At 43.8% G+C, this 20724-nt stretch overlaps 1 protein-coding gene across 1 annotated transcript; it reads left to right on the top strand.

Moving 5' to 3' along the window:
* The first annotated feature begins 3726 nt into the window (after positions 1-3726).
* LOC103653730 (very-long-chain 3-oxoacyl-CoA reductase 1-like) lies at positions 3727-7017 on the top strand. Its single transcript, NM_001301522.1, has 3 exons — positions 3727-5122; positions 5988-6057; positions 6554-7017. The coding sequence occupies exons 1-3, from the start codon at positions 4470-4472 to the stop codon at positions 6809-6811; spliced, it is 981 nt and encodes a 326-aa protein (NP_001288451.1). The 5' UTR covers positions 3727-4469; the 3' UTR covers positions 6812-7017.
* The last annotated feature ends 13707 nt before the right edge of the window (positions 7018-20724 follow it).

Here is a 20724-nt window from a genome sequence, read left to right as displayed (position 1 = left end):
GTCATATCAACACACATGTGTTTGCCAGACATCAACTTTTTAGGTTGATTTGTGGAGTTATATGTACAAATTTGTGGAGTTCTATGTACACTAGTGTGAGTTCTATGTATAGGTTTGTGAAAAAGAATGAAAAGACTAATACTCATGGTAGTAGGGGCAAGCAAAAGAATCATTCTAACACACTTTAGGAGAGGACGATCTTGACCTCTCTTTTCATTTCATAGCTAGTGCAGCTCCTTGGAGTGCTAATTAATAAAGAAAAGAAATAATGGTAGCTAATCTAGATTCTTCTCTGAAACTGAAATGCCATCTTAGACTCTATTCAACAGTCACAGTCTCTATTCAACATACCAGAATCATCTCAATCAAACAATAATGTGAAATCAATTATAATATTGCGCAACAAGTTGAACACAACCATTATGTTACTATCTTTATGTTCATAACGAAAAGAGCCATTAACTTACTTTTATGATGTTTTCCCATATTGGTGGATCAGAAACAATCATGCATCGTTTCTCATTCCTGGAAACACCACATTGCTTTCTAGCCTCTTTCAACATCTTGTAATCCCTTTTCAGTTCCTTCTCCTGGATTTGAATCTTGTTGAATGTGACATATTCATGCTTCTTGTTGAATTCAACAACAATTTTGTTCCAAGCATATGGACTCCGCCCCAATTGAGCCATATATGGAGGTACATTGTGCTCAAACAACAAATCGACAAGGTTCTTCTCTAATTCAGAATTCCATGCTGCTCTCTGAACACCACCTCAATTTCGAAAACATGAGAGGCAATTAATAACATGAGAATAATAGCATAAAAATAAACTTTTGTATCAAATAACATGTACCTCCACACTTCTTTTATGTAAAAGCTTTAGGAGAAATCTTCTTTTGGGCAGTTTTACATAACGCCAAAATTTTGGGAGAACCTCTTGTGAACATCATATCTATTATATAGATTTTGAGGAAATATTATAACAGCTTAACATAGGGTGCCATCCAATGCTTCTAGCGACTAAAATGTACTATTTTAGCAGTTGTAATTTACTAAAATTAAAAGCAGAGTTGCAGCCTAGAATTACTATGCCACATGCATCTTGCTGCATGTTGCGAGTGGTAAGCCTAACAGTGGAGAAGGAAACAAAAAAGGAACATATGTGATTGGAACTAAAATGACACTTTTTACAGAAATCCATTACAGAAACCCATTACAGAAATGTCTCTTATAGAAATCCATTACACTAATTTCTACGTTGCTCATAATCTACCCATATATGATAAGCTATCATGTCTCTTAAGTTATTCCCTTCCATATTTCCTTCATCATTTCCATGGTCACTATCAGGTAGGTTGACAAAACTTTGCGGGTTGATATTTCCTCGATCATTTTCTTGCCATCTCTCATCACCATTGTGTGATTGAATCAAGTTACAGAGGACTGTAGCAGCAATAAGTATTTTTTGCTTGATTTTGCATTTTGTGAAGGGTAGCAACTTTGAGGATTGGAAATCTCTTCTTTATGACACCCAAAGCCCTCTCTACTTGATTTCTTAAAACAACATGGTGATGATTGAATAACTCTTTGTAATCTTAGTCCTTCGATGACTATGGCCAAACTCTTTTAGGTGATATCTAACCCCACAATATGGCATAATAAAGGAAGCTATATTGGCATAACCACCATCTACTAGGTAGTACTTCCCGGAAGGTACTTCACACTTTCCTACAACATTGTTCATTGTAGACCTAAGAACCATTGAATCTGTTGCTGATCCTTCACATCCAGCTGACACATAAGTTATGTTAAGGTCAAAATCACACACAACCATCACGTTTTGGCTAAGAGTCCCTTTTCTATTCCTGAATGGTGCTGCTTGATCAAGTTACATTGATATTGGAATGTGGGTTCCATCTATTGAACCTAAGCAATTCTGCAAAAAAGAAAAAAATGCCTTCTAATATCTAATATTGAGGATGTTCTAAGATGGACACATAAGAGTTAAAAGAAGTCACCTTAAAGTATGGATAAAATCGGTTGTCTCCATGAATTTGTAGATGAACTTGATTGGAAGGAGGCTTTAGGAACCACATGCTAAGGCCAGAGATAACAATGCCAAAGAAATGTTTGATGACACGGTGAAACGTATCATTGCTATGACAAAAAAAAGACTTGGAGATCTTCAAATGTCGTATTGTGGCTAATCATGTATAGGAAGAATCTTGTTTTTCCTCAACTTTGATTCTGTTATCTTTAACGAATCCTTCCGTTCTAAGATAGTTGACCAAGGGTTTGAAAATATAAGGTTCCATTCTAAATGATACCCTACAGTTCATGATATGTCCTTCAAGTAGCTCCCAAACATTTTCTTCCCTGGTCAACGCTGATGTATGCCTCAATTTCTTTTTACTATGTCCAAGATAGCCCAAGAGATGTAGGGAAGGGAGAATCAAAAGGAAGATGTAGTCATCATCCTCCTCCCTCCTAATGTGATCTCTGTTGCTCATGTCCATAGCAAAGCTAAAAGAAGCATCAAGAGGCATAAGGAAAACTAATTACTAGAGCTAGTTACGCATGTCATATAATTCAATTTCTTTAGGTTTTGGTTGGTACTTAGAAAACATGGGTCAAGCACTAGCACCCAGGATGGGGGATGCTCGTCCTCGCCGACTCTTACTAGAGCAGGGACAATTTGAAAAACAAGTTGTTAGATAATTAAACTGGTGGTAACTTTATCAAATTAAAAGTTCAGAATAGTGTGCTACCTTATCAAACAAACTACAACCAGAAAAATTCAGGTGCCTGTACTATTTGACACTCAGTTAGCCACAAAAAATGCATTAGACTAGCATTTCAGGAGGTGTGTGCCCTTCTTCAGAGTAAAGAAATACTGCTATCCCTACTGCCCACCATGCCAACCTCCTCCTTCTGCTGTTGCTATAAAACTCCAAGAGTCCTGTTGCATCTCTCGCTCACGACCAACGACATGAATCTGGAAGAGGTGGCGGCGTCCAAGTCCGGCAACAGCACGATGGCATTTTCATGGGAGCACGAGCCGCCAATCTGGTAAGAAGCAGGTCATCGCTGCCGACGGTGCACCCCTGCATGGAGGCTGTAAGCAGAAGAATGCTGACAAGCGCTAAGAAGCAGGCAATGCAAATGGACTCAACCTAAGAAACGTCGCGCGAGGTGGGGAGCGAGCGGCACACACGCATGTCGCACGAGCGAACAAACTCGACCCAAGAACCCTATCTAACAAAAGAGAGACCAACCGGAAAGAAGGCTGCTAGCATAGTAGAGGTTGCCGATGGCGGGGAGGATATCGCTGGCACAGCTGCCGCAGCTGCCGCTCGTATGCACCTCGTCTTCTCCGCTGCCGCCAATCCGGTGGCGGGGAGGATGTCGCCGGCGCAGCTGCCGCTCGTCTGCACCTCATGTTCTCCGCCGCCGCCAATCCACTGCTTGTATTTGTCGCTTACCTCGGATTTTTTTCTAGACCCTTCATAACATGGCTCTAATCCATAACCTGCTCGAAAAAAATTTAAATCTATGGGCTAGAATTTTAATGAACTTAACCGAACATGAGAAGTTTTAGACCTAAAAATTTTATTGTGCTAATCTGAATTTGTCCCCAATCCAGACATATCCGGCCTAGATGGGGACACCCGAACTAGGCTTATTTGTTCGACCTTAATCCCTCCTCCCCACCTGACCGCCAGCGCCAGCCGCGCGTGCGTTAATGCTGCCAGTGTCCGGCACGGCGCCACTCCTCGCTGGCGCGCCTCGGCTCGATGGGCAGCGAGCTGGGCACCCGTCATGCAGGCCGCCACTGCCTGCCAGCACCGCCGTCCCCATCGTCGTCAAGACTCTCCACAGTAACTACATCAGAGCCAAGTTGCGCCCGGTGCACCGCCGTGGACTCGGTTTGCCTCTGGTGTGCACCTGCTCCGGCCTCCGGAATCCGGATGCCTGATGCCAGCCAGTTCAGCCCTACCTGCGTGGCTGCGTCTGCATCTCTGCCGCTGCTGCTGTCTTCGCAGCTCGCAGGCCACGGTTCGTCTGCAAAACACTGGGCGGTGCCGGTGAGCCTACCAAACACGTCGATGAGTTTGACGTGTCCAAAGAGTGTGGGTACTTCGTTTTGAAACCCCCAGGCCATGTTGTTGTAAACCTGCGATCCATCCATTCAAAGGTTGCTTGCTACTTTGACTCGCATTCTTTGCTACACCGGACCTATATACATTTCTAATAAAACTACCACCACCAGAACTTCTTAAAAATCCAATTTGAAATCTGTCCGTCGATACGAACTCTACCAACGAGAGAGAATTTCTGTTCGTGTTCGGTTAGTCTTGGTACACCAGTTCCACCCACCACCAGAGAAAGCCCATCCCCGTTACTAATAAGTCCCGTCCAAAGCTCGACACCGCACCGCATCGACCAGCTACACGAATCAGACGGCGCCATGGCCGGCACGTGCGCCCACGTCGAGTTCCTCCGCGCGCAGCCGGCTTGGGCGCTGGTGCTGGCCGCCGTGGGCCTGCTCGTGGCCGTCCGCGCCGCTGCCCGCTTCGCGCTCTGGGTCTACGCCGCGTTCCTCCGCCCGGGGAAGCCCCTGCGCCGCCGCTACGGCGCCTGGGCCGTCGTGACGGGCGCCACCGACGGCATCGGCCGCGCCGTCGCGTTCCGCCTCGCCGCGGCCGGGCTCGGGCTCGTCCTCGTCGGCCGCAACCCGGAGAAGCTGGCCGCCGTGGCCGCCGAGATCAGGGCCAAGCACCCCAAGGTCCCCGAGGTGCGCACCTTCGTGCTCGACTTCGCCAGCGAGGGGCTCGCGGCCGGCGTCGAGGCGCTCAAGGACTCCATCCGTGGCCTCGACGTCGGCGTGCTCGTCAACAACGCCGGGCTGTCCTACCCGTACGCGCGCTACTTCCACGAGGTGGACGAGGAGCTGATGCGCAGCCTCATCCGGGTCAACGTCGAGGGCGTCACGCGGGTCACGCACGCCGTGCTGCCAGGCATGGTCGAGCGGAAGCGCGGCGCCATTGTCAACATCGGCTCCGGCGCCGCCTCCGTCGTGCCTTCTGATCCGCTCTACTCCGTCTACGCCGCCACCAAAGCGTGAGTTCCCCGGTTTCCTGCTCTCGAATTACTGCTTCCTGGCATCCTTGGCTATTTACTGGCTCGGTTGTTGGATAGATGGTGGTAGTGGTAGTAGGATTGATTGATTGAGAAAAAAAGGAGCATGCCTTTTTTGCCTGTCTGTACTTGGTTTGGGAACACTGGGATCGGGAATCAGAGAAAACGCCTTCAATGTGAACTCTTGGCTTGCGTGTTGGTCATGCCAGATTCTGATGGAATCATAGGGGGGAATTAGTTAGACACGCATTCAGATGCTACAACTAGTTGGGCTCTGAAATTCCATCAGTCTAGGATTACTTGAAATGTCCAGATCTGACGTATGATTCTTCTCCTTAGGGGAAATGAAAAGATAGGTAACTGCAATCAGTAAGCTACACATAAGCAAAGAACTTTGACGGTTAGGCGTACTAATTTTTGTATGTATTAGAACTAGAAAACTTATGTGATGTTCCTGTTGAGTTGGTCTAAAATGTCCATTCTGCTTGCAACTATTAAAACTCAGGGAATAGTTGGGCTGTATTATCCTGTGATCTAGTACATATTGGATGAAGAATGGAAACCCCTATAAACAATGAATTATTGCCATGTGCCATGCAGGCATACAACAGCTGTAAATGAGCAATTGACCTCCTTTTTTGTATCTTTGTGTTATGCACTACATACTTAGCTGAAAAGCGCGAACATGATGGATCTTTCATAGGGTTAGTGTGTGTGTTATGAGCCTTTGAGTCTGCACGGTGTAATTCCTTTTTAAAAAAATAACTGTAATTAGGCAGATTCACCCATTCCCTTCAACTTAATAATGGCACACTAAAAATTAATTAATGTTATCTGTATTTTCCAGGTATGTTGACCAATTCTCAAGATGCCTCTATGTTGAGTACAAGAGCAAGGGTATTGATGTGCAATGCCAGGTAACAAATCTCTCTATGCATCGAAGGTTGTCTCGAATTATCAACCATTTTTGCAGTTATTTTGACTTAGTTTTGTGCTATTGCAATGACTCTCAACAAATTCCAATTTTCCATTTCAACTATAGTTTCTAGATCTCTTTTCTCTTTCTAAAGAACTAAAAGAAAATTTTGATGAACCAGTCTAGTTGTCGCCTAGGCATCTAGGCGAGGCTCTAATACTCGCCTAGACGCCTAGTCGCCTTAAACACATGTCCTCGCAAATTTCTGCAGTTCTGAAATTTCCAAACAAATTAACCATCTTAAATCATCATTTCACGTGTTCTACTCAACTGGTTAAGCTTGTTTATCTGTTGAACTGATTTGTGTCTACCTTTTGATAATGCTTCTTGATCAATTGGAGATTTAGTGCTTTTGCAAGTAATTGCATCGGTCTTATCAGTAAATATGTTGTGTTCCCTATGAACTTTTGCACTCATAGCTTCTTCAATCTATTCAGGTGCCCCTATACGTGGCGACAAAGATGGCATCTATCAGGAAGTCTTCCTTCATGGTTCCATCTACTGACACCTATGCTCGTGCTGCCGTTCGTCACATTGGATACGAGCCTAGGTGCACACCGTACTGGCCACACTCTGTCGTGTGGTTCTTGATCTCGATTCTTCCTGAGTCCCTTATAGACAGCGTGCGCCTGGGCATGTGCATTAAGATCCGCAAGAAGGGGCTGGCCAAGGACGCCAAGAAGAAGGCACTGTGATTGATGTTTCAGAATGCAGGTCCAGATTCGAAGATTTCCTCATCACCTGTAGTAGACATGTGCCTTGCTGTAGTCACTTTATTAGCTCCGGAGTCTGTTAAGAATCGAGAATGCCATTGCTCCATCCACGGTTATGATGTTAAAAATTATTATTCTTCAATTCAAAATGTAACACTAATACGAGTAATGATGAATGCAATTAACTTGAAGAAGTTGTGTAACTCAATTATTTTTCTGGACAATTTCACGTTTTTGTGAAGTTTCTTTGCCCGCGCATGACTTTAAATGGAATTTTCTGTAAACAGAGTTTGCTGTTTATGGAGAATTTAATACTCTCCCTTCCACATTTGTCTTGAACTATCGTTTTCAGCAGTGTTCATGGTTTAAAAGGCGTCGCCTAGGCGTCCAGACGGCGATCTGTCCTAGATGTCGGTGCCGTCTAGATAAAAATGTGTATGACGTCTGTCTTGGCGTAGTACGTCTGGGCGATGCTTTATCCCCTCTAAGCGACGCCTTATCCTCTAGGGTTTGCAGACCAAATTGGCGCGTTTGGGCTTTAGGGTTTAGGCGCGCGTTTTGGGCTTCTTCCCCTGTGCGCGCGCGGCAAATTTATCTGTGTGTACGTGGCTGCTCCCTGCTCCCAATCTCTTTGTGCTCTCTCCCTGCGCGCTGCAAATCTCTCTCCCTGTGCACGCTCTCTCCCTGCGCCCGGCTGCTCCCTGCGCGCGGCTGCTGCTCCTTGTTCCCTGCGTGCGGCTCCCTGCGCGTGCCTGCTGCTCTCTGGGCGCGGCTGCTCCCTGGCCGCGCCCGCTCGCGGCTACTGTGTTGGCTACTGGTAGGTCCTCCTCCTCGCTTCCTCCTCCCCTGCTTTCAAGACTCAAGAATGATGTTTCTCATCCCCTCCTCCCCTGCTTCCCCTAGTTTCAGACTGTGCAGCGAGTAGGTTTCTGTCAAGTGTCAAGACTGCAGCGAGTAGCGACTAGCGACAACATAATGTCTTCTCGAAATGAAGCTCCATCTTCTGTGGCTGGTGAGTACGACCCGAAGAGCGATCCTACCCGGAAGCAACGGAAGTCTACTGATCCAGGGTGGAAGTATGGATTTTGGCCAGATCTTCAAAATAAAGATAAGGTGGAATGCACCCTATGTGGTCAGGTTGTTAGTCGAGGGATAAAGAGGTTAAAGCAACATTTGACAGGGGCATATGGAGATGCAAAGTTATGTCCCAAGGCTAACAGTGGATTAAAGAAGGAGATGACAAGTTATTTAGAGGCAAAGAAGAGAAAATACCAATGTTTCTAGATGAAGATGAAGAAGATGATGAAGTGGTGGAGGTGGCAGCAGCAGATGGGGCGAATGATACATCTGTTGTGGAGTCTCAAGCATCTAAGGTGTAGCCTAGTTCTAGTACAACAGCCAAAAAAATACAATCAACCTTGCAATTTAAGGCAAGTAGTAAAGCACAGCCAAAGACAGCCAAGTCCGTAGTTGAGATGTTGCGGAGAACACCAGAGGAGGTGGTGGATGAGAGACTTTCAGGCTCTTATCAGCCCACAATCTTGGCTAGTGCAAAAAGTAAGGAGGACAAACACTATGTGGACATGCAGTGGGCTTTGTTCTTCTATGAGTGTGGTGATGACCACGAGGTGGTTAAGGTTATTCTAAGATCTCTTATTTTTCTTAACCCTACTCAAGTACAATTAATTTGTGGTAATCATAGATATACACTAATGACTCCCGAGGAAGTAATCGGGAATTTTGTGAGCTTTGAGTTTATGATCAAGGGCTCACGGAAGATCAACGAGCTTGACGGTCCCTCCACGTCCGAAGCACAACCGGTCGCATTCAAGGCAACGGAGGAGAAGAAGGAGGAGTCTACACCGAGTAGAACACCCATCGACGCCTCCAAGCTCGACAACGAGGAAATGGCGCTTGTCATCAAAAGCTTCCGCCAAATCCTCAAGCAAAGGAGGGGGAAAGATTACAAGCCCCGCTCCAAGAAGGTTTGCTACAAGTGTGGTAAGCCCGGTCACTTTATAGCAAAATGTCCTATTTCTAGTGATAGTGACAGGGGTGACGACAAGAAGGGGAGAAGAAAGGAGAAGAAGAGGTACTACAAGAAGAAGGGCGGCGATGCCCATGTTTGTCGCGAGTGGGACTCCGACGAAAGCTCTAGCGACTCCTCCTCCGACGAGGACGCCACCAACATCGCCGTCACCAAGGGACTTCTCTTCCCCAACGTCGGCCACAAGTGCCTCATGGCAAAGGACGGCAAAAAGAAGAAGGTTAAATCCAAATCTTCCACTTGATATGAGTCTTCTAGCGATGATAATGCTAGTGATGAGAAAGATAATTTGCATACTCTTTTTGCCAACTTAAACATGCAACAAAAAGAGAAATTAAATGAATTAATTAGTGCCATCCATAAGAAGGATGATCTCTTGGACACCCAAGAGGACTTCCTAATCAAGGAAAACAAAAAGCATGTTAAAGTTAAAAATGCTTATGCTCTAGAAGTTGAAAAATGTGAAAAATTATCTAGTGAGCTAAGCACTTGCCATGAGACCATAGACAACCTTAGAAATGAGAATTCTAATTTATTAGCTAAGGTTGATTCTATTGCTTGTAATGTTTCAATTCTCAATCTTAGAAATGATAATGATGATCTGCTTGCTAAGATTGAAGAATTGAATATGTCTCTTGCTAGCCTTAGGATTGAAAATGAAAAATTGCTTGCCAAGGCTAAAGAACTAGATGTTTGCAATGTTACAATTTCTGACCTTAGAACTAAAAATGATATATTGCATGCTAAGGTTGTAGAATTAAAATCTTGCAAACCCTCTACATCTACCGTTGAGCACACTTCTATTTGTACTAGATGTAGAGATGTTGATATTAATGCTATACATGATCACATGACTTTAATTAAACAACAAAATGATCATATAGCTAAACTAGATGCTAAAATTGCCGAGCATGAACTTGAAAATGAAAAATTTAAATTTGCTCGTAGTATGCTTTATAGTGGGAGACGCCCTGGCATTAAGGACGACATTGGCTTCCAAAAGGGGGACAATGTCAAACTTAATGCCCCTCCTAAGAAACTGTCCAACTTTGTTAAGGGCAAGGCTCCCATGCCCTAGGATAACGAGGGTTACATTTTGTATCCTGTCGGTTATCCTGAGAGCAAAATTAGGAGAATTCATTCTAGGAAGTCTCACTCTGGCCCTAACCATGCTTTTATGTATAAGGGTGAGACATCTAGTTCTAGGCAACCAACCCGTGCTAAGTTGCCTAAGAAGAAAACTCCTAGTGCATCAAATGATCATGACATCTCATTTAAAACTTTTGATGCATCTTATGTTTTAACTAACAAATCCGGCAAGGTAGTTGCCAAGTATGTTGGGGGCAAACACAAGGGATCAAAAACTTGTGTTTGGGTACCCAAAGTTCTTGTGTCTAATGCCAAAGGACCCAAAACCATTTGGGTACCTAAAGTCAAGAACTAAAATTGTTTTGTAGGTTTATGCATCCGGGGGCTCAAGTTGGGTAATCGACAGCGGGTGCACAAACCACATGACAGGGGAGAAGAAGATGTTCTCCTCCTACGAGAAAAACCAAGATCCCCAAAGAGCTATCACATTCGGGGATGGAAATCAAGGTTTGGTCAAAGGATTGGGTAAAATTGCTATATCTCCTGACCATTCTATTTCCAATGTTTTTCTTGTAGATTCATTAGATTACAATTTGCTTTCCGTTTCTCAATTATGCAAAATGGGCTACAACTGTCTATTCACTGATGTAGGTGTCACTGTCTTTAGAAGAAGTGATGATTCAATAGCATTTAAGGGAGTGTTAGAGGGTCAGCTATACTTAGTAAATTTTGATAGAGCTGAACTCGACACTTGCTTAATTGCTAAGACTAACATGGGCTGGCTCTAGCATCGCCGACTAGCACATGTTGGGATGAAGAATCTTCATAAGCTTCTAAAGGGAGAGCACATTTTAGGATTAACAAATGTTCATTTTGAGAAAGACAGGATTTGTAGCGCATGCCAAGCAGGGAAGCAAGTTGGTGCTCACCATCCACACAAGAACATCATGACAACCGACAGGCCACTGGAGCTCCTACACATGGATCTATTCGGCCCGATTACTTACATAAGCATCGGCGAGAGTAAGTACTGTCTAGTTATTGTGGATGATTATTCTCGCTTCACTTGGGTGTTCTTTTTGCAGGAAAAATCTCACACCCAAGAGACCTTAAAGGGATTCTTGAGATGAGCTCAAAACGAGTTCGGCTTAAGGATCAAGAAAATTAGAAGCGACAACGGGACGGAGTTCAAGAACTCACAAATCGAAGGCTTCCTTGAGGAGGAGGGCATCAAGCATGAGTTCTCTTCTCCCTACACCCCACAACAAAACGGTGTAGTGGAGAGGAAGAATAGAACTCTTTTGGACATGGCAAGAACCATGCTTGATGAGTACAAGACTTCGGATCGGTTTTGGGCCGAGGCGGTCAACACCGCCTGCTACGCCATCAACCGGTTGTATCTACACCGAATCCTCAAGAAGACATCATACAAACTCCTAACCGGTAAAAAGCCCAATATTTCATATTTTAGAGTCTTTGGTAGCAAATGCTTTATTCTTGTTAAAAGAGGTAGAAAATCTAAATTTGCTCCTAAGACTGTAGAAGGCTTTTTACTAGGATATGATTCAAACACAAGGGCATATAGAGTCTTTAACAAGTCCTCTGGACAAGTTGAAGTTTCTTGTGACGTTGTGTTTGATGAGACTAACGGCTCTCAAGTAGAGCAAGTTGATCTTGATGAGATAGGAGATGAAGAGGCTCCATGCATCACGCTAAGGAACATGTCCATTGGGGATGTGTGTCCTAAGGAATCTGAAGAGCCTCCAAATGCACAAGATCAACCATCCTCCTCCACGCAAGCATCTCCACCAACTCAAAATGAGGATGAGGCTCAAGTTGATGAACGAGAAGATCAAGCAAATGAGTCACCTCAAGATGACGGCAATGATCAAGGGGGAGATGCAAATGAGCAAGACAAGGAGGATGAAGAACAAATGCCGCCACACCCAAGAGTCCACCAAGCAATCCAATGAGATCACCCCGTCGACACCATCCTCGGTGACATTCATAAGGGGGTAACCACTAGATCTCGCGTTGCACATTTTTGTGAGCATTACTCTTTTGTTTCCTCTATTGAGCCACACAGGGTAGAGGAAGCACTTCAAGATTCGGATTGGGTGGTGGCGATGCAAGAGGAGCTCAACAACTTCACGAGAAATGAGGTATGGCATTTGGTTCCACGTCCTAACCAAAATGTTGTAGGAACCAAATGGGTGTTCCGCAACAAGCAAGGCGAGCATGGTGTGGTGACAAGGAACAAAGCCCGACTTGTGGCCAAGGGGTATTCACAAGTCGAAGGTTTGGATTTCGGTGAAACCTATGCACTCGTAGCTAGGCTTGAGTCAATTCGCATATTACTTGCCTATGCTACTTACCATGGCTTTAAGCTTTATCAAATGGACGTGAAAAGTGCCTTCCTCAATGGACCAATCAAGGAAGAGGTCTACGTTGAGCAACCTCCCGGCTTTGAAGATAGTGAGTACCCTAACCATGTATACAAACTCTCTAAGGCGCTTTATGGGCTTAAGCAAGCCCCACGAGCATGGTATGGATGCCTAAGAGATTTTCTTATTGCAAATGGCTTCAAAGTCGGAAAGGCCGATCCTACACTCTTTACCAAAACACTTGAAAATGATTTGTTCGTATGCCAAATTTATGTTGATGATATTATATTTGGGTCTACTAACGAATCTACATGTGAAGAGTTTAGTAGGATCATGACACAAAAATTCGAGATGTCTATGATGGGGGAGTTGAAGTACTTCTTAGGATTTCAAGTGAAGCAACTCCAAGAGGGCACCTTCATAAGCCAAACGAAGTATACTCAAGATATTCTAAGCAAGTTTGGGATGAAGGATGCCAAACCCATCAAGACACCCATGGGAACCAATGGGCATCTCGACCTCGACACGGAAGGTAAGTCCGTGGATCAAAAGGTATACCGGTCGATGATTGGCTCTTTACTCTATTTATGTGCATCTCGACCGGATATTATGCTTTCTGTATGCATGTGTGCAAGATTCCAAGCCGACCCTAAGGAAGCTCACCTTACGGCCGTAAAACGAATCTTGAGATATTTAGTTTATACTCCTAAGTTTGGGCTTTGGTATCCTAGGGGATCCACATTCGATTTGATTGGTTATTTGGATGTCGATTGGGCGGGGTGTAAGATTAATAGAAAGAGCACATCGGGGACTTGCCAGTTCTTGGGAAGATCCTTGGTGTCTTGGGCTTCAAAGAAGCAAAATTCCGTAGCTCTTTCAACCACCGAAGCCGAGTATATTGCCGCAGGCCATTGTTGCGCACAATTGCTTTGGATGAGGCAAACCCTTAGGGACTATGGTTACAAATTAACCAAAGTTCCTCTTCTATGTGATAATGAGAGTGCAATCCGCATGGCGGATAATCCCGTTGAGCATAGCCGCACTAAACACATAGCCATTCGGTATCATTTTCTAAGGGATCACCAACAAAATTGAGATATCGAGATTTCATACATTAATACTAAAGATCAATTAGCCGATATCTTTACCAAGCCACTTGATGAACAAACTTTTAACAAACTTAGGCATGAGCTAAATATTCTTGATTCTAGGAACTTTTTTTGTTGATTTGCACACATAGCTCATTTATATACCTTTGATCATATCTCTTTCATATACCATGACTAATATGTGTTCAAGTGAATTTCAAACCTAGTCATAGGTGCATGGAAAGGGAATTGGAGTCTTCGGCGAAGACAAAGGCTTCCACTCCGTAACTCATCCTTCGCCGTCGCTCCGGGCAACTCTCCATCTTTGGGGGAGAGAGCATGAGTCCAAGCAACTCTCCAACTTTGGTATAATCTTCACTCTTATGTCTTTTACCAAAAGGGGAGAAAGTTATGGAAAAGAGCTCTAATGACTCTGTTTTTGGCGATTCATGCCAAAGGGGGAGAAAGTGATAGCCCAAAGCAAAAGGACCGCACCACCACCTAATTTTAAAATGATTTTCAATTGGAAATTTCAATTTGGTATCTTATTGTGTTCAAAAGGGGGAGAAAGTAGTATTTCAAAATTGATATCTCAAAACCCTCTTGAACACTAAGAGGAGGATTTCATTTAGGGGGAGTTTTGTTTAGTCAAAGGAAAAGCATTTGAAACAGGGGGAGAAAATTTCAAATCTTGAAAATGCTTCGCAAAATCTTATTCATTTACCTTTGACTATTTGCAAAAGAACTTTGAAAAGGATTTACAAAAGAATTTGCAAAAACAAAACATGTGGTGCAAGCGTGGTCCAAAATGTCAAAAATCAAAGAAACAATCCATGCATATCTTATAAATATTTATATTGGCTCAATTCCAAGCAACCTTTGAACTTACATTATGCAAACTAGTTCAATTATGCACTTCCATATTTGCTTTGGTTTGTGTTGGCATCAATCACCAAAAGGGGGAGATTGATAGGGAATTAGGCTTACACCTATTTCCTAAATGATTTTGGTGGTTGAATTGCCCAACACAAATAATTGGACTAACTAGTTTACTCTAGTGTATAAGTTATACAGGTGCCAAAGGTTCACACTTAGCCAATAAAAAGACCAAGAATTGGGTTCAACAAAGAGAGCAAAGGGATAACCGAAGTGTGCCCTGTTCTGGCGCACCGGACTGTCCGGTGTGCCACCGGACAGTGTCCGGTGCACCAGGGGACTTAGCGCTGAACTCTTCACCTTCGGGAAAATCCAGAGGCGCTCCGCTATAATTTACCGGACTGTCCGGTGTACACTGGACAGTGTCCGGTGCCCCAGGGAAGAGCGACTCTGGAACTCGCCAGCTTCGGGAATTCGCTCCGCTATAATTCACCGGACTGTCCGGTGAGCCAGCAGAGCAACGACTACTTCGCGCCAACGGTCACCTGCTACAGCATTAAATGCGCGCCAGAGCGCGCAAAAGTCAGGCACGCGCGTTGTGGCACACCGGACACTCTACAGTGCATGTTCGGTGTGCCACCGGACAGGCAGGCGGGCCCACAAGACAGAACTCCAACGGTCGGAACCCAATGGCCTGGTGACGTGGCTGGCGCACCGGACACTGTCTGGTGTGCACCGGACTGTCCGGTGCACCATACGACAGACAGCCTCCACCAAACGGCTAGTTTGGTGGTTGGGGTTATAAATACCCCCAACCACCCCCACATTCAAGTCATCCAAGTTTTCCAACTTACAACCACTTACAAGAGCTAGGCATTCAATACAAGACACGCCCAAGTGATCAAATCCTCTCCCAATTCCACAAAAGCTTTAGTGACTAGTGAGAGTGATTTGTCGTGTTCTTTTGAGCTCTTGTGCTTGGATTGCTTTCTTCTTTCTCATTCTTTCTTGAGATCAAACTCACTTGTAATTGAGGCAAGAGACACCAATTGTGTGGTGATCCTTGTGGGAATTTTGTGTTCCAAGTGATTGAGAAGAAAAGCTCACTCGGTCCGAGGGACCGTTTGAGAGAGGGAAAGGGTTGAAAGAGACCCGGTCTTTGTGACCACCTCAACGGGGAGTAGGTTTGCAAGAACCGAACCTCGGTAAAACAAATCCGCGTGTCACACTCTTCATTCGCTTGCGATTTGTTTTGAGCCCTCTCTCTCGGACTCGTTTCTATTTCTAACGCTAACCCGGCTTATAGTTGTGATTAATTTTGAGAATTTCAGTTTCGCCCTATTCACCCCCCCTCTAGGCGACTTTCAATTGTGATCACTTGTGTAGGGTGTGAGAGACTCCAACTTATGGAGATTCCTTAGAAATGGGATATTGTGAGATATATGAAAGAACTATGGTACTCAAGTTTGATCTTTGGATCACTTGAGAGGGGTTGAGTGCAACCATCATCCATTGGGACGCCACAACATAGAGTAGGCAAGCATATTACGCTTGACTGAACCACGGGATAAAAATCAATGTGTCTCTTGTCTCTTTTCTTTATTACGATTTTTGTCTTCTTGAGTTCTCATATTCACTTGTAATATTGCTCCTATTTTAATATTCATCTTAAGAGAGCAATCAAGTGAAGAGTTCTCATCTCTCTCCTTTTTACTCTCAAACTTGGTTTTACTTACTCTAACACATATTATAACAAGTTTGTGTTGTTTTGAGCAAAATATGTAGGATCACCTATTCACCCCCCTCTAGGTGCTCTCACCTTGGTTTAGCTACTAACTCTTTTATGCAAGAAAAGTGACTTTTGGACTTAGTTTTGGCCATATTGCATACCATGGTGAGACTATAGCGAAAAAAGTATGTTTCCTATACTTAGTCAATTGAGTTATGTGCTAAATATCGTTGCCTAAGTCGTAGGGAAGCTACCAAAGGCAGCCAAAAAGCAAAAGTTGGGCAAGTCTAGGACTCATTGAACAGTCCAGTGGCCCGTACGGATGAAGTCCTCGGTCTCGAGAATTTTATTTCTAGTCAGTTCGGTGTGCACCGGATAGCCCCACCAACTGCTACTTCGTCCTTCATCGGTGCTCCAATGGATTGGATCACCAGATGGTCCGGTGAAGCCTAGAAAAGGAAGAGGCACCAATCAAGGGATCTCCCGACCATTACTGTGCGCTATCTAGTGGCTCACCGGATAGTCTGGTGCACCCATAGACAGGAATGTTTTGGAGCTTCCAAATGGAGAAGCCAACCGATCCTACGCCCCTTAAAGGGACCCCTAGGTGCATTGAACCAGCACCCAAGGATCTTAAGAGCATACCAACACTCTAAAACTCCACAACCACGCATTCTAGTACTTTTAGTGAAATCTGAATGCTGATTTGTGCTGCTATTGTGATATTGTGTTCTTGCACTCGTTTCTTTGTGTTTCTAGCATGTGTTGCTATGATTTTCTCTTGTGTGCATATTCTACCTCTCTCCCTTACTCTATTTTGTGATTGAGATCGTTGTGTAAGGTTGTGAAAGACTCCAAGTTGTGGAGATTCCTCGCAAACAGGATATAAGTGATAAAGGAAGACTGTGGCTCTCAAGTTGATCTTTGTGATCACTTGAGAGGTGTTGAGTGCAACCCATGTCCATTGGGACACCACAACATGGAGTAGGCAAGCATATTACGCTTGATCGAACCATGTGATAAAAATCACCGTGTCTCTTGTCTCATTTACATTATTGGGATTTTTCCTTCATTCTAAGTTCTCACTACTCACTTGTGATATTGCTCTAAGTTTAATTCATATCTTGATAGAGCAATCAAGTGAAGGTAACTTCACTCTCTTTTTCTCCATTCAAACTTGGTTTAATTTGCACTAACTCTAACTTTTAGACCAAGTTTGTGTTGTTTTTAGCTATTTTTGTAGGATCACCTATTCATCCCCTCTAGGTGTTCTCAATTGGTATCAAAGCTGGTCTCTTCCGTTGGGTCAAACAACCCGAAGAGATGGATAGCGACAGCGCTAAAAGGAAGGGTAAGGTGACCGACAAAAAGAAGAAATTCTACAAGAAGGGTGAGGCACATATTAGCAAGGAGTGGGACTCAGATTTCTCCTCCTCCGACTTCGACAACGAGGGACTCGCCGCCTTCGCTTTCAACAAGTATTCTCTCTTCCCCAACGAACGTCATACATACCTCATGGTTAAAGAGAAGAAGGTAACTATATGTGACACTACTAAATACACTTCTTATAGTGATGAGGATTCTGATGACGATGATGTAGATTATAGTGATCTTTTTAAGGGCTTAGATAGATCCAAAGTCTATAAAATTAATGAATTAATTGATGCATTGAATGAGAAGAATATGTTAATAGAAAAGCAAGAGGATTTGATTTATGAGGAATATGATAAGTTTGTAGAAGTATGAAAATCTCTTATTTTGGAAAAGAAGAAGAATGATTTATTAACTGCATGTCATTCCTCCATTTCTAGTCTTAAAAATGCTAATGATGATCTAAGTAAGAAGTTGGATGAATGTCATGTTGCTAGTTCTTCTCTTTCGCAAGTATAAGGATTTTGATATTTATGCTTGTGTTGATCATGCCTCTACCATTGCTAAGTTGAATGATGAAATTGCCAGATTAAACGGTCAACTTAAAACTTACAAATATGAGGTAGAAAAGATTAAATTTGTTAGGGATGCCTATACCATCGGTAGACATCCCTCCATTAAGGATGGTCTTGGCTTCCATGGGGGAGCCAAGGACACAAAGAGCCATAAGGCCCCCCCGACTTCATTAAGGGGAAGGGGAAGGGGAAGGCGCCTATGGCTAGTAGCACACATTCTTTTTATGATAGAAAGAACCATGCTTTTATTTATGCTCATGCTAAGAATGCTAGAAATGATCATCATGATGCTTGTATTGATCATCCTGCTTTTCCTATGTGTCATGATATTGCTTTTGCTCCTCATGCTATTATTGTTCCCTCTAGTATTTCATATTCTCATGGTAGGAGTAGAACTAGGCTTCATGCTCATCATGATGTTTCTCATGCGCCTAGGAATAGGAAAGCATCTCATAGCCCTTCTTTGTATATTGTTGTCACACCTGGTTTTAGAAGGTAAACCGAATGAGAACCATGTACGTGCCAGGATCAGAAACTCACGTACACAACGATTACATAATTGGACATCATCACACAATGCTCAATGTAAATAGTGGAAAAGTACTTTATTACAAAAAGATGTCCAAGGCATCCACTAAGTCTATAACATAGTCATTAACATCAAAGTGTGGAAATACGAAACGTAGAAGATAAGGCCTTCATAGGCAGCTGACTTGGGGTTTGCCACTAAAATAACTAGAACTCGTCGTAGTCCTGAAACTCCTCAATGTCCTCCATGTTGCCAGCATCTCCTCCCGAGCATTGAGTACAGTGGGGACAACCTAGGGGGCGGTGGTTTGTAAAGCAAGGGTGAGTACACATCAACGTACTCAGCAAATGTCTTGTTTGGATAAAGTGGACTAGTTGTATATGGAGTTAAGGTTAAGCAATTGCTTTTAGTTGGTCAAGTATTTATTACTATAAGTGGAGCCAAGTTTTAGTATAAACCCAGTTATTACCCCAAAGCACTCCCTCCAAGAGGAAGTACCAGAGATCATAATTATACCATCATCATTAATCATCATCATAAAAGTAACCAAAGTTCTTCTAATCAAAGAGGATCCCAAGGCTGCTCTTAAATGTGAGCACGACTGATATACCAGTTTCTAACACTTTGCAGAGGTTGCACACTTTACCCACAAGTCGTGATTCCCATTCTGCCCGGCATTCTAGCCTCCCCATTGATCACTACCAAGGTGACCTAGCAGGGTCTCACTATGTAGCCTTTACAAAGATTCCCCAGAGGTCATAGCCGCCCGTTAGGTTTCTCTAGTTTGATAAACACAGTACATCTCCCCAAAGGAAGGGTGACTAACAAAACCAAATCGAGGACCTCTACAACTAGCCTCGGTAGAGCAAGTACTGTGCCCGGACCCCATTGACGGCACTACGATGAAGCCAACTACTCCTTTGGTTCCTCTAATTAATCAGCTAAGGGCGTCCCATTCCACCCTCATGGTTGCACTGTTATCTCGGGTTGTCACTCCCAAAAAGCTAACCATGATAACCCAAAAAGGTAAACAAGGATAAGGTAAATACAGACTAGTACATCCTTAAGTTTCAATAATGTAATGTGGGACAGTGAATTATAAAGTAAATAGGACATGATAGGTCTGAGGACACTTGCCTTCACCAGGTTGTTGCTCAGGAAGGTCTTCGGCAACACACTCAGGAACCATGGCCTGCTCGTTGTCTAAACAAAGCGATCATACATTCATTACATTTGGAAAGTACAAATGAACAACACACCAAACATGTACAATCAAGTATATACTAGTTTGACAAGACATTATGAACATACAGGGGCAGACTTAAATGCTAGGGTTTAATATGATTAGAGATCAGTGATTCCCTAGATATTATGGACTATATTGTTTAGTGCCACTAAATTTTAGTGAGACACAAAATTATGCTAGGGATCAATTCATGCACAACATTTCATTAATTTCACAAAATTAAACATCTAAGTGCCATTAGCATTTCCTTTTTATTTATTCTCTTAAATAAATAAACCAATTCATAAACTAACCTATAGCTTAGAACAAAATTTAGAGTACTTAAACTGTAGATGAACTTAATTTATTTGAACAGAAAATATTCCTATGAGCATTTTGCAATTTGAACCACTAAATTTGGAGTCCATATGAAAAAGATATGAAATAAATAAGTTTTTAAGTTTAAAATATGAAATTAAGCCTAATTCTGTGATTATTTAAAAGCCTAGGGTTCAATCTGCAAGATCTCAGGGGCCTGCGCACGAAAATATGGGACGACGGGTTGATTCTCGGAAACCCGAGGGTTTCTTACACAAAACTGCCATGCGAAGGGGTATCGGGTACTCTGGATCACACGATCCCGAGCGGATGGCCGAGATTAGATCTCGTGGCTGAGCGCACGGGCGCGAGCGCTGATAGGTGGGCTCGAGGTGTCAGCGACCCAGGGCAGGGCTGACAGACCGGACCCAGCGGCAGGCGCGCGGGGGAGGGAGAGAGTGAGCAACGATCGGATCTGGATCGGAGGGCTGAGATTAGATCTACTCTGATTAAATCCAAACCGCTAGATCTCGGACGGACGCCCGAGATCCAACAGCCGATGGCTAGACATGAGCGCGGTGGCGCCGGTCTGTCTCGCTGCGAGGTCTTGCCGAAGATGAGGGGACGGCCACGGCGGGGCTCTAGGGGCTTAGGGAAAGGGCTA

The sequence above is a fragment of the Zea mays genome, chromosome 4 (assembly GCF_902167145.1).
Source record: "Zea mays cultivar B73 chromosome 4, Zm-B73-REFERENCE-NAM-5.0, whole genome shotgun sequence".
Classification (NCBI taxonomy): Eukaryota; Viridiplantae; Streptophyta; class Magnoliopsida; order Poales; family Poaceae; genus Zea; species Zea mays.
Note: the sequence above shows the minus strand (reverse complement) of the source record. Positions and strands in the feature narration are given on the sequence as shown.